General features: G+C 40.5%; 1 protein-coding gene across 1 annotated transcript in view; it reads right to left on the reverse strand.

Annotated features, from left to right (window-relative positions):
* Window positions 1-15012, reverse strand: part of LOC128649899 (carbonic anhydrase 9) — a 236696-nt gene that overhangs the window by 29426 nt on the left and 192258 nt on the right. The window contains exon 3 of the mRNA XM_053703440.1: window positions 14078-14248. Coding sequence (XP_053559415.1) covers window positions 14078-14248 — 171 coding nt within the window. The remainder of the gene's footprint in view (window positions 1-14077; window positions 14249-15012) is intronic.

A 15012-nucleotide genomic window follows, 5' to 3' on the forward strand; every position in this document is an offset into this window, starting at 1 on the left:
TTTCACCATATAACCTGTGTATGTCTGTTACTTGTGCTTTCACCATATAACCTGTGTGTGGCTGTTACCTGTGCTTTCACCATATAACCTGTGTATGTCTGTTACTTGTGCTTTCACCATATAACCTGTGTATGTCTGTTACTTGTGCTTTCACCATATAACCTGTGTGTCTGTTACTTGTGCTTTCACCATATAACCTATGTATATCTGTTACTTGTGCTTTCACCATATAACCTATGTATGTCTGTTACCTGTGATTTCACCATATAACCTATGTATGTCTGTTACTTGTGCTTTCACCATATAACCTGTGTATCTGTTACTTGTGATTTCACCATATAACCTGTGTGTCTCTGTTACTTGTGCTTTCACCATATAACCTGTGTATGTCTGTTACTTGTGCTTTCACCATATAACCAGTGTATGTCTGTTACTTGTGATTTCACCATATAACCTGTGTATGTCTGTTACTTGTGCTTTCACCATATAACCTGTGTGTCTCTGTTACTTGTGCTTTCACCATATAACCTGTGTATGTCTGTTACTTGTGCTTTCACCATATAACCTGTGTATGTCTGTTACTTGTGCTTTCACCATTTAATCTGTGTATGTCTGTTACTTGTGCTTTCACCATATAATCTGTGTATGTCTGTTACTTGTGCTTTCACCATATAACCTGTGTATGTCTGTTACTTGTGCTTTCACCATATAACCTGTGTATGTCTGTTACTTGTGCTTTCACCATATAACCTGTGTATGTCTGTTACTTGTGCTTTCACCATATAACCTGTGTATGTCTGTTACTTGTGATTTCACCATATAATGTATGTGCATGTGTGTGTGTCTGTCACCTATGATTTCACCATATAACCTGTGTGTCCGTTAGCTATAATTGAACCATATAAGCTGTGTGTGTCTGTCAACTGTGATTTCCCCCCATTAACTTGTGTGTCTGTGTCACCTGTTATTTCACCATATGACCTGTGTGTGTTTGTCACCTGTGATTTCCCCTATTAATATGTGTGTGTCTTTGTCATCTCCGATTTCACCATATAACGTGTGTGTGTGTGTTTTTAACCTGTGTTTTCCCTTTATTAAGTTTGTGTGCGTTTGTTTGTCATCTGTGATTTCACCATATAACTTGTGTGTATCGGTTACCTGTGGTTTCACCATATAACCTGTGTGTTTCAGTCACCTGTGATTTACCCCTATCAACCTGTGTGTTTGTGTGTCTGTCACCTGTAATTTCAACATATAACCTGTGTGTGTGTTCCACCTGTGATTGCCCCATATAACCTGTGTGTGTGTGTCTGTCACCTGCAATTTCCTAATATAACCTGTGTTTGTCTGTCACCTGTGGTTTCACCATAAAATCTGTGTGAGTCTGCAATCTATGATTTTGCCATATAACTTGTGTGTGTGTGTCTTTCATGTGTGATTTCCCAATATAACCTGTGTGAGCGTCTGCCACCTATGATTTCCCAATATAAGCTGTGTGTCTGTCTTTCATGTGTGATTTCCCAATATAACGTGTGGCTGTTACCTGTGATTTCACCATATAACCTGTGTATGTCTGTTACTTGTGCTTTCACCATATAACCTATGTATGTCTGTTACTTGTGCTTTCACCATATAACCTATGTATGTCTGTTACTTGTGCTTTCACCATATAACCTGTGTATGTCTGTTACTTGTGCTTTCACCATATAACCTGTGTGTGTCTGTTACCTGTGATTTCACCATATAACCTGTGTATGTCTGTTACTTGTGCTTTCACCATATAACCTGTGTATGTCTGTTACCTGTGATTTCACCATATAACCTGTGTGTCTGTTACTTGTGATTTCACCATATAACCTATGTATGTCTGTTACTTGTGCTTTCACCATATAACCTGTGTATGTCTGTTACTTGTGCTTTCACCATATAACCTATGTATGTCTGTTACTTGTGATTTCACCATATAATCTGTGTATGTCTGTTACTTGTGCTTTCACCATATAACCTATGTATGTCTGTTACTTGTGCTTTCACCATATAACCTATGTATGTCTGTTACTTGTGATTTCACCATATAACCTGTGTATGTCTGTTACTTGTGCTTTCACCATATAACCTGTGTATGTCTGTTACTTGTGCTTTCACCATATAACCTGTGTATGTCTGTTACTTGTGCTTTCACCATATAACCTGTGTATGTCTGTTACCTGTGATTTCACCATATAACCTGTGTATGTCTGTTACTTGTGCTTTCACCATATAACCTGTGTGTGTCTGTTACTTGTGCTTTCACCATATAACCTGTGTATGTCTGTTACTTGTGCTTTCACCATATAACCTGTGTGTGTCTGTTACTTGTGCTTTCACCATATAACCTATGTATGTCTGTTACTTGTGCTTTCACCATATAACCTGTGTGTGTCTGTTACCTGTGATTTCACCATATAACCTATGTATGTTTGTTACTTGTGCTTTCACCATATAACCTGTGTGTGTGTTCCACCTGTGATTTCACCATATAACCTGTGTATGTTTGTTACTTGTGATTTCACCATATAACCTGTGTGTGTGTTCCACCTGTGATTTCACCATATAACCTGTGTATGTTTGTTACTTGTGATTTCACCATATAACCTATGTATGTTTGTTACTTGTGCTTTCACCATATAACCTGTGTGTGTGTTCCACCTGTGATTTCACCATATAACCTGTGTGTCTGTTACTTGTGATTTCACCATATAATCTGTGTATGTCTGTTACTTGTGCTTTCACCATATAACCTGTGTATGTCTGTTACTTGTGCTTTCACCATATAACCTGTGTGTGTTCCACCTGTGATTTCACCATATAACCTATGTATGTCTTACTTGTGCTTTCACAATATAACCTGTGTGTGTCTGTTACTTGTGCTTTCACCATATAACCTGTGTATGTCTGTTACCTGTGATTTCTCCAACATAGGTGTGTCCGGTCCACGGCGTCATCCTTACTTGTGGGATATTCTCTTCCCCAACAGGAAATGGCAAAGAGCCCAGCAAAGCTGGTCACATGATCCCTCCTAGGCTCCGCCTACCCCAGTCATTCTCTTTGCCGTTGCACAGGCAACATCTCCACGGAGATGGCTAAGAGTTTTTTGGTGTTTAAATGTAGTTTTATTCTTCAATCAAGAGTTTGTTATTTTAAAATAGTGCTGGTATGTACTATTTACTCTGAAACAGAAAAGAGATGAAGATTTCTGTTTGTAAGAGGAAAATGAGTTTAGCAACCGTTACTAAAATCGATGGCTGTTCCCACACAGGACTGTTGAGATGAATTAACTTCAGTTGGGGGAAACAGTGGGCAGACTTTTGCTGCTTGAGGTATGACACATTTCTAACAAGACTTGGTAATGCTGGAAGCTGTCATTTTCCCTATGGGAACCGGTAAGCCATTTTCTTAGTTTAGTATAAGAATAAAGGGCTTCACAAGGGCTTTAAAGACTGGTAGACATTTTTCTGGGCTAAAACGATTACTTTATAAGTATATTTAGTGGATTATAACTATAAATAGTTCTTTTAATCTTGGGGATGTATTAAAAAAAACGGCAGGCACTGTATTGGACACCTTTTTCACTGAGGGCCTTTTCTAGTCATAGGCAGAGCCTCATTTTCGCGCCACTAATGCGCAGTTGTTTTTGAGAAGCAAGGCATGCAGATGCATGTGTGAGGTGCTCAGATCCACTGAAAAAGCTTATTCAAGGCGTCATTTGGTATCGTATTCCCCTCTGGGCTTGGTTGGGTCTCAGCAAAGCAGATACCAGGGTCTGTATAGGGGTTAAATGTAAAAACGGCTCCGGTTCCGTTATTTTAAGAGTTAAAGCTTTCAAATTTGGTGTGCAATACTTGTAACGCTTTAAGACACTGTGGTGAAATTTTGGTGAATTTTGAACAATTCCTTCATACTTTTTCACATGTTCAGTAATAAAGTGTGTTCAGTTTAAAATTTAAAGTGACAGTAACGGTTTTATTTTAAAACGTTTTTTGTGCTTTGTTATCAAGTTTATGCCTGTTAACATGTCTGAACCATCAGATAGACGATGTTCTGTATGTTTGGAAGCCAAGGTTCCTCCCCATTTAAATATATGTGATGAATGTGACATTGTGTCCAAACAAAGTAGGGACAATGATGCCACTGATAATGATGTTGCCCAAAATGATTCCTCAAGCGAGGGGAGTAAGCATGGTACTGCATCATCCCCTTCTGTGTCTACACCAGTCTTGCCCACACAAGAGGCCCCTAGTAACGCTGATGATAATGGTTCTGACATACCCTCACACCAATCTGAAAGGGCCAGGAGGGAGGTTTTGTCTGAGGGAGAAATTTCAGATTCAGGAAAAATTTCTCAACAAGCTGAACCTGATGTTATTACTTTTAAATTTAAATTAGAACATCTCCGCGCTCTGCTTAAGGAGGTGTTATCTACTCTGGATGATTGTGACAATTTGGTCATTCCAGAGAAGTTATGTAAGATGGACAAGTTCCTAGAGGTCCCGGTGCCCCCCGATGCTTTTCCTATACCCAAGCGGGTGGCGGACATTGTAAATAAGGAATGGGAAAGGCCCGGCATACCTTTTGTTCCTCCCCCTATATTTAAAAAAATTATTTCCTATGGTCGACCCCAGAAAGGACTTATGGCAGACAGTCCCCAAGGTCGAGGGGGCGGTTTCTACTCTAAACAAACGCACTACTATCCCTATAGAAGATAGTTGTGCTTTCAAAGATCCTATGGATAATAAATTAGAGGGTTTGCTTAAAAAGATGTTTGTTCAGCAAGGTTACCTTCTACAACCAATTTCATGCATTGTTCCTGTCACTACAGCAGCGTGTTTCTGGTTCGAAGAACTAGAAAAGTCGCTCAATAAAGACTCTTCGTATGAGGAGGTTATGGACAGAGTTCAAGCACTTAAATTGGCTAACTCTTTTATCTTAGACGCCACTTTGCAATTAGCTAGATTAGCGGCGAAAAATTCAGGTTTTGCTATTGTAGCGCGCAGAGCGCTTTGGCTAAAGTCTTGGTCAGCGGATGTGTCCTCCAAGAACAAATTGCTTAACATCCCTTTCAAAGGTAAAACGCTGTTTGGCCCTGACTTGAAAGAGATTATTTCAGACATCACTGGGGAAAAGGGCCACGCCCTTCCTCAGGATAGGTCTTTTAAGGCTAAAAATAAGCCAAATTTTCGTCCCTTTCGCAGAAACGGACCAGCCTCAAATTCTACACCCTCTAAGCAAGAGGGTAATAGTTCTCAAACCAAACCAGCCTGGAGACCGATGCAAGGCTGGAACAAGGGTAAGCAGGCCAAGAAACCTGCCACTGCTACTAAAACAGCATGAAGTGTTGGCCCCCGATCCGGGACCGGATCTGGTGGGGGGCAGACTCTCTCTCTTTGCTCAGGCTTGGGCAAGAGATGTTCAGGATCCTTGGGCGCTAGAAATAGTTTCTCAAGGTTATCTCCTGGAATTCAAGGAACTACCCCCAAGGGGGAGGTTCCACAGGTCTCAATTGTCTTCAAACCAAATAAAAAGACAGGCATTCTTACATTGTGTAGAAGACCTGTTAAGAATGGGAGTGATTCATCCTGTTCCATTAGGAGAACAAGGGATGGGGTTTTACTCCAATCTGTTCATAGTTCCCAAAAAAGAAGGAACATTCAGACCAATTTTAGATCTCAAGATTCTAAACAAATTTCTCAGGGTTCCATCGTTCAAGATGGAAACCATTCGAACAATTCTTCCTACCATCCAGGAAGGTCAATTCATGACCACGGTGGATTTAAAGGATGCGTATCTACATATTCCTATCCACAAGGAACATCATCGGTTCCTAAGGTTCGCCTTTCTGGACAAGCATTACCAGTTTGTGGCACTTCCATTCGGATTAGCCACTGCTCCAAGGATTTTCACAAAGGTACTAGGGTCCCTTCTAGCGGTGCTAAGACCAAGGGGCATTGCAGTAGTACCTTACTTGGACGACATACTGATTCAAGCGTCGTCTCTGTCAAAAGCAAAGGCTCATACGGACATTGTCCTAGCCTTTCTCAGATCTCACGGGTGGAAAGTGAACATAGAAAAAAGTTCTCTGTCCCCGTCAACAAGAGTTCCCTTCTTGGGAACAATAATAGACTCCTTAGAAATGAAGATTTTTCTGACAGAGGCCAGAAAATCAAAACTTCTAAGCTCTTGTCAAGTACTTCATTCTGTTCTTCTTCCTTCCATAGCGCAGTGCATGGAAGTAATAGGTTTGATGGTTGCGGCAATGGACATAGTTCCTTTTGCACGAATTCATCTAAGACCATTACAACTGTGCATGCTCAGACAGTGGAATGGGGATTATACAGACTTGTCTCCGACGATCCAAGTAGATCAAAGAACCAGAGATTCACTCCGTTGGTGGCTGAACCTGGACAACCTGTCACAGGGAATGAGCTTCCGCAGACCAGAGTGGGTCATTGTCACGACCGACGCCAGTCTGGTGGGCTGGGGCGCGGTCTGGGAACCCCTGAAAGCTCAGGGTCTATGGTCTCGGGAAGAATCTCTTCTCCCGATAAACATTCTGGAACTGCGAGCGATATCAATGCTCTCAAAGCTTGGCCTCAACTAGCAAAGGCCAAATTCATAAGGTTTCAATCAGACAACATGACGACTGTTGCATATATCAACCATCAGGGGGGAACAAGGAGTTCCCTGGCGATGGAGGAAGTGACCAAAATAATTAAATGGGCGGAGAATCACTCCTGCCACTTGTCTGCAATCCACATCCCAGGAGTGGAAAATTGGGAAGCGGATTTTCTGAGTCGTCAGACTTTCCATCCGGGGGAGTGGGAACTCCATCCGGAAATCTTTGCCCAAATAACTCAATTATGGGGCATTCCAGACATGGACCTGATGGCGTCTCGTCAGAACTTCAAGGTTCCTTGCTACGGGTCCAGATCCAGGGATCCCAGGGCGACTCTAGTAGATGCACTGATAGCGCCTTGGACCTTCAACCTAGCTTATGTATTCCCACCGTTCCCTCTCATTCCCAGGCTGGTAGCCAGGATCAATCAGGAGAGGGCTTCGGTGATCTTGATAGCTCCTGCGTGGCCACGCAGAACTTGGTATGCAGACCTGGTGAATAGTCATCGGCTCCACCATGGAAGCTACCTTTGAGACAGGACCTTCTTGTTCAAGGTCCATTCGAACATCCGAATCTGGCTTCACTCCAACTGACTGCTTGGAGATTGAACGCTTGATTTTATCAAAGCGTGGGTTTTCAGATTCTGTCATTGATACTCTTGTTCAGGCTAGAAAGCCTGTAACTAGGAAAATTTACCATAAAATATGGAAAAAATATATTTGTTGGTGTGAATCTAAAGGATTCCCATGGAACAAGATAAAAATTCCTAAGATTCTATCCTTTCTACAGGAGGGTTTGGAGAAAGGATTATCTGCAAGTTCTTTGAAGGGACAGATTTCTGCTTTATCGGTTTTACTTCACAAAAAACTGGCGGCTGTGCCAGATGTTCAAGCTTTTGTTCAGGCTCTGGTTAGAATCAAGCCTGTTTACAAACCTTTGACTCCTCCTTGGAGTCTCAATTTAGTTCTTTCAGTTCTTCAAGGGGTTCCGTTTGAACCCTTACATTCCGTAGATATTAAGTTACTATCTTGGAAAGTTTTGTTTTTGGTTGCAATTTCTTCTGCTAGAAGAGTTTCAGAGTTATCTGCTCTGCAGTGTTCTCCTCCTTATCTGGTGTTCCATGCAGATAAGGTGGTTTTGCGTACTAAACCTGGTTTTCTTCCGAAAGTTGTTTCTAACAAAAACATTAACCAGGAGATAGTTGTGCCTTCTTTGTGTCCGAATCCAGTTTCAAAGAAGGAACGTTTGTTACACAATTTGGATGTAGTTCATGCTCTAAAATTCTATTTAGAGGCTACAAAGGATTTCAGACAAACATCTTCTTTGTTGTTTATTCTGGTAAAAGGAGAGGTCAAAAAGCAACTTCTACCTCTCTCTCTTTTTGGCTTAAAAGCATCATCCGATTGGCTTATGAGACTGCCGGACGGCAGCCTCCTGAAAGAATCACAGCTCACTCCACTAGGGCTGTGGCTTCCACATGGGCCTTCAAGAACGAGGCTTCTGTTGATCAGATATGTAAGGCAGCGACTTGGTCTTCACTGCACACTTTTACCAAATTTTACAAATTTGATACTTTTGCTTCTTCTGAGGCTATTTTTGGGAGAAAGGTTTTGCAAGCCGTGGTGCCTTCCATCTAGGTGACCTGATTTGCTCCCTCCCATCATCCGTGTCCTAAAGCTTTGGTATTGGTTCCCACAAGTAAGGATGACGCCGTGGACCGGACACACCTATGTTGGAGAAAACAGAATTTATGCTTACCTGATAAATTACTTTCTCCAACATAGGTGTGTCCGGTCCACGGCCCGCCCTGGTTTTTTTAATCAGGTCTGATGAATTATTTTCTCTAACTACAGTCACCACGGTATCATATGATTTCTCCTATGCATATTCCTCCTTTACGTCGGTCGAATGACTGGGGTAGGCGGAGCCTAGGAGGGATCATGTGACCAGCTTTGCTGGGCTCTTTGCCATTTCCTGTTGGGGAAGAGAATATCCCACAAGTAAGGATGACGCGTGGACCGGACACACCGTTGGAGAAAGTAATTTATCAGGTAAGCATAAATTCTGTTTTCACCATATAACCTATGTATGTCTGTTACTTGTGCTTTCACCATATAACCTGTGTGTGTGTTCCACCTGTGATTTCACCATATAACCTGTGTATGTTTGTTACTTGTGATTTCACCATATAACCTATGTATGTCTGTTACTTGTGCTTTCACCATATAACCTGTGTATGTCTGTTACTTGTTATTTCACCATATAACCTGTGTGTCTCTGTTACTTGTGCTTTCACCATATAACCTGTGTGTGTTCCACCTGTGATTTCACCATATAACCTGTGTATGTCTGTTACTTGTGCTTTCACCATATAACCTGTGTGTGTGTTCCACCTGTAATTTCACTATATAACCTGTGTATGTCTGTTACTTGTGCTTTCACCATATAACCTGTGTGTCTCTGTTACTTGTGATTTCACCATATAATCTGTGTGTGTCTGTTACTTGTGCTTTCACCATATAACCTGTGTATGTCTGCTACTTGTGATTTCACCATATAACCTGTGTATGTCTGTTACCTGTGCTTTCACCATATAACCTGTGTATGTCTGTTACCTGTGCTTTCACCATATAACCTGTGTGTGTCTGTTACTTGTGCTTCCACCATATAACCTGTGTGTCTCTGTTACTTGTGCTTTCACCATATAACCTGTGTGTCTCTGTTACTTGTGCTTTCACCATATAATCTGTGTATGTCTGTTACTTGTGCTTTCACCATATAACCTGTGTATGTCTGTTACTTGTGCTTTCACCATATAACCTGTGTATGTCTGTTACTTGTGCTTTCACCATATAACCTGTGTATGTCTGTTACTTGTGCTTTCACCATATAACCTATGTATGTCTGTTACTTGTGATTTCACCATATAACCTGTGTATGTCTGTTACTTGTGATTTCACCATATAACCTGTGTATGTCTGTTACTTGTGCTTTCACCATATAACCTATGTATGTCTGTTACTTGTGCTTTCACCATATAACCTGTGTGTGTCTGTTACTTGTGATTTCACCATATAACCTGTGTATGTCTGTTACTTGTGCTTTCACCATATAACCTGTGTATGTCTGTTACTTGTGCTTTCACCATATAACCTGTGTATGTCTGTTACTTGTGCTTTCACCATATAACCTGTGTATGTCTGTTACTTGTGATTTCACCATATAACCTATGTGTCTCTGTTACTTGTGCTTTAAGCATGTAACATGTGTGTGTCTGTCACCTATGATTTCACTATGCAATGTGAGGGTGTCTGTCACCTATGATTTCACTATGCAATGTGAGGGTGTCTGTCACCTATGATTTCACCATATAATGTATGTGCATGTGTGTGTGTGTCTGTCACCTATGATTTCACTATGCAATGTGAGGGTGTCTGTCACCTATGATTTCACTATGCAATGTGAGGGTGTCTGTCACCTATGATTTCACCATATAATGTATGTGCATGTGTGTGTGTCTGTCACCTATGATTTCACCATATAATGTATGTGCATGTGTGTGTGTCTGTCACCTATGATTTCACCATATAATGTATGTGCATGTGTGTGTGTGTGTGTCTGTCACCTATGATTTCACCATATAATGTATGTGCATGTGTGTGTGTGTGTGTGTGTCTGTCACCTATGATTTCACCATATAATGTATGTGCATGTGTGTGTGTGTGTGTGTGTCTGTCACCTATGATTTCACCATATAATGTATGTGCATGTGTGTGTGTGTGTGTGTGTCTGTCACCTATGATTTCACCATATAATGTATGTGCATGTGTCTGTCACCTATGATTTCACCATATAATGTATGTGCATGTGTGTGTGTGTGTGTCTGTCACCTATGATTTCACCATATAATGTATGTGCATGTGTGTGTGTGTGTGTGTCTGTCACCTATGATTTCACCATATAATGTATGTGCATGTGTGTGTGTGTGTGTGTCTGTCACCTATGATTTCACCATATAATGTATGTGCATGTGTGTGTGTGTGTGTGTCTGTCACCTATGATTTCACCATATAATGTATGTGCATGTGTGTGTGTGTGTGTCTGTCACCTATGATTTCACCATATAATGTATGTGCATGTGTGTGTGTGTGTCTGTCACCTATGATTTCACCATATAATGTATGTGCATGTGTGTGTGTGTGTGTGTCTGTCACCTATGATTTCACCATATAATGTATGTGCATGTGTGTGTGTGTGTGTGTGTCTGTCACCTATGATTTCACCATATAATGTATGTGCATGTGTGTGTGTGTGTGTCTGTCACCTATGATTTCACCATATAATGTATGTGCATGTGTGTGTGTGTGTGTCTGTCACCTATGATTTCACCATATAATGTATGTGCATGTGTGTGTGTCGGTCACCTATGATTTCACCATATAATGTACGTGCATGTGTGTGTGTCGGTCACCTATGATTTCACCATATAATGTATGTGCTTTCACCATATAACCTGTGTATGTCTGTTACTTGTGCTTTCACCATATAACCTGTGTATGTCTGTTACTTGTGATTTCACCATATAATCTGTGTATGTCTGTTACTTGTGCTTTCACCATATAACCTGTGTATGTCTGTTACTTGTGCTTTCACCATATAACCTGTGTATGTCTGTTACTTGTGCTTTCACCATATAACCTGTGTGTCTCTGTTACTTGTGATTTCACCATATAACCTGTGTGTCTCTGTTACTTGTGATTTCACCATATAACCTGTGCGTCTCTGTTACTTGTGATTTCACCATATAACCTGTGCAAGTCTGTTACTTGTGATTTCACCATATAACCTGTGCAAGTCTGTTACTTGTGATTTCACCATATAACCTGTGTGTGTCTGTTACTTGTGATTTCACCATATAACCTGTGTGTGTCTGTTACTTGTGCTTTCACCATATAACCTGTGTATGTCTGTTACTTGTGATTTCACCATATAACCTGTGTGTCTCTGTTACTTGTGATTTCACCATATAACCTGTGCAAGTCTGTTACTTCTGATTTCACCATATAACCTGTGTATGTCTGTTACTTGTGCTTTCACCATATAATCTGTGTATGTCTGTTACTTGTGATTTCACCATATAATCTGTGTATGTCTGTTACTTGTGATTTCACCATATAACCTATGTATGTCTGTTACTTGTGATTTCACCATATAACCTGTGTATGTCTGTTACTTGTGCTTTCACCATATAATCTGTGTATGTCTGTTACTTGTGCTTTCACCATATAACCTGTGTATGTCTGTTACTTGTGCTTTCACCATATAATCTGTGTATGTCTGTTACTTGTGATTTCACCATATAACCTGTGTATGTCTGTTACTTGTGCTTTCACCATATAATCTGTGTATGTCTGTTACTTGTGATTTCACCATATAATCTGTGTATGTCTGTTACTTGTGATTTCACCATATAACCTGTGCAAGTCTGTTACTTCTGATTTCACCATATAACCTGTGTATGTCTGTTACTTGTGATTTCACCATATAACCTGTGTATGTCTGTTACTTGTGATTTCACCATATAACCTATGTATGTCTGTTACTTGTGCTTTCACCATATAACCTGTGTATGTCTGTTACTTGTGCTTTCACCATATAATCTGTGTATGTCTGTTACTTGTGATTTCACCATATAACCTGTGTATGTCTGTTACTTGTGCTTTCACCATATAATCTGTGTATGTCTGTTACTTGTGATTTCACCATATAACCTGTGTATGTCTGTTACTTGTGATTTCACCATATAACCTGTGTATGTCTGTTACTTGTGCTTTCACCATATAACCTGTGTATGTCTGTTACCTGTGCTTTCACCATATAACCTGTGTGTGTCTGTTACTTGTTATTTCACCATATAACCTGTGTGTCTCTGTTACTTGTGATTTCACCATATAACCTGTGTATGTCTGTTACTTGTGATTTCACTATGCAATGTGAGGGTGTCTGTCACCTATGATTTCACCATATAATGTATGTGCATGTGTGTGTGTCTGTCACCTATGATTTCACCATATAATGTATGTGCATGTGTGTGTGTGTGTCTGTCACCTATGATTTCACCATATAATGTATGTGCATGTGTGTGTGTGTGTGTGTGTGTGTGTGTCTGTCACCTATGATTTCACCATATAATGTATGTGCATGTGTGTGTGTCTGTCACCTATGATTTCACTATGCAATGTGAGGGTGTCTGTCACCTATGATTTCACCATATAATGTATGTGCATGTGTGTGTGTCTGTCACCTATGATTTCACCATATAATGTATGTGCATGTGTGTGTGTGTGTGTGTGTGTGTGTGTCTGTCACCTATGATTTCACCATATAATGTATGTGCATATGTGTGTGTGTCTGTCACCTATGATTTCACCATATAATGTATGTGCATGTGTGTGTGTGTCTGTCACCTATGATTTCACCATATAATGTATGTGCATGTGTGTGTGTGTGTGTGTCTGTCACCTATGATTTCACCATATAATGTATGTGCATGTGTGTGTGTGTCTGTCACCTATGATTTCACCATATAATGTATGTGCATGTGTGTGTGTGTGTCTGTCACCTATGATTTCACCATATAATGTATGTGCATGTGTGTGTGTGTCTGTCACCTATGATTTCACCATATAATGTATGTGCATGTGTGTGTGTCTGTCACCTATGATTTCACCATATAATGTATGTGCATGTGTGTGTGTGTGTCTGTCACCTATGATTTCACCATGCAATGTGAGGGTGTCTGTCACCTATGATTTCATCACCATATAATGTATGTGCATGTGTGTGTGTGTGTGTGTCTGTCACCTATGATTTCACCATGCAATGTGAGGGTGTCTGTCACCTATGATTTCACCATATAATGTATGTGCATGTGTGTGTGTCGGTCACCTATGATTTCACCATATAATGTATGTGCATGTGTGTGTGTCTGTCACCTATGATTTCACCATGCAATGTGAGGGTGTCTGTCACCTATGATTTCATCACCATATAATGTATGTGCATGTGTGTGTGTGTGTCTGTCACCTATGATTTCACCATATAATGTATGTGCATGTGTGTGTGTCTGTCACCTATGATTTCACCATGCAATGTGAGGGTGTCTGTCACCTATGATTTCATCACCATATAATGTATGTGCATGTGTGTGTGTGTCTGTCACCTATGATTTCACCATGCAATGTGAGGGTGTCTGTCACCTATGATTTCACCATATAATGTATGTGCATGTGTGTGTGTGTCTGTCACCTATGATTTCACCATATAATGTATGTGCATGTGTGTGTGTCTGTCACCTATGATTTCACCATGCAATGTGAGGGTGTCTGTCACCCTTGATTTCCTCATATATCCTGTGTTTCTCACCTGTGTGCCCATTGTTTTTCAAGGTTAACATTTCCCCTGAAGACATGTTGTAACCAGATAGAAGAATCGGTTTCAGGCTTGGATTATATTTTATGGTTCTTGTTTCAATATTTATAGGTGACTGTTCTCGTCCCCCACAGAAAGAGTAATGTGCGTCCCAGTGAGACTCATCTAGGAAAAGGGGAAATAAAGTAGAAAAACATTTTACCTAAAAGGAATTTAGAGAGCGAGACAGGCAAGCTCTAGCTCAGCAACAAAAATGTGAGTTACACAAGAAAGGTATAAACTCTTTTACACTAAATAAATACCAGCAAACATCAAAAGAGAAAAGCACTTTGAGGGCAATTCAAGAGAACATAAGCAAATGTTAAAAACGGATGTTGCGCTAAAAAGCTAGGTATAATAGGTATGCAGAAAATTGGTAGAGATAAAATTCACACGAATTACCTCCTATGAGTAAAAATTGATTCCCAAGCAGCTGCTTTACCTAGAATCAGATCCTGTCAGAAATCCCAGGGACAAAAAAAACAAAAACTATATGCCTTTGAGTTCACGGAAATCCAGAGAGCTATAAAAGGCTTAACAGGAACTCAAAAAATCATCTTGATAAAGGCCTGTGTTAGAGGCAGAAATGTGTAGATGGCCACCTGAAAAGACTTTCTCCAAAACAGAGCACTCTCTGTTAAAAATTCAAATCTGCGTCTGACAGCGAAGGTTGTTTACATACCGAAGGTTGTTTACATACCGATAAGAGGCGATTCACGGGAGTTGGTCGTAGCCGAAAGGAATGAGACTGTACTCCTGATCTGACCCTGGTAACGTAGTGGTGTGCTAGTCCAAACTTCCACTGTTTGCATCCTCATATGTATTGTTTCTAAAGCCGACTGCTTACTTCCATCGAAACTGCCTGTAGCCACACAAGCCTATACATTTTA

The sequence above is a fragment of the Bombina bombina genome, chromosome 2, assembly GCF_027579735.1.
Source record: "Bombina bombina isolate aBomBom1 chromosome 2, aBomBom1.pri, whole genome shotgun sequence".
Classification (NCBI taxonomy): Eukaryota; Metazoa; Chordata; class Amphibia; order Anura; family Bombinatoridae; genus Bombina; species Bombina bombina.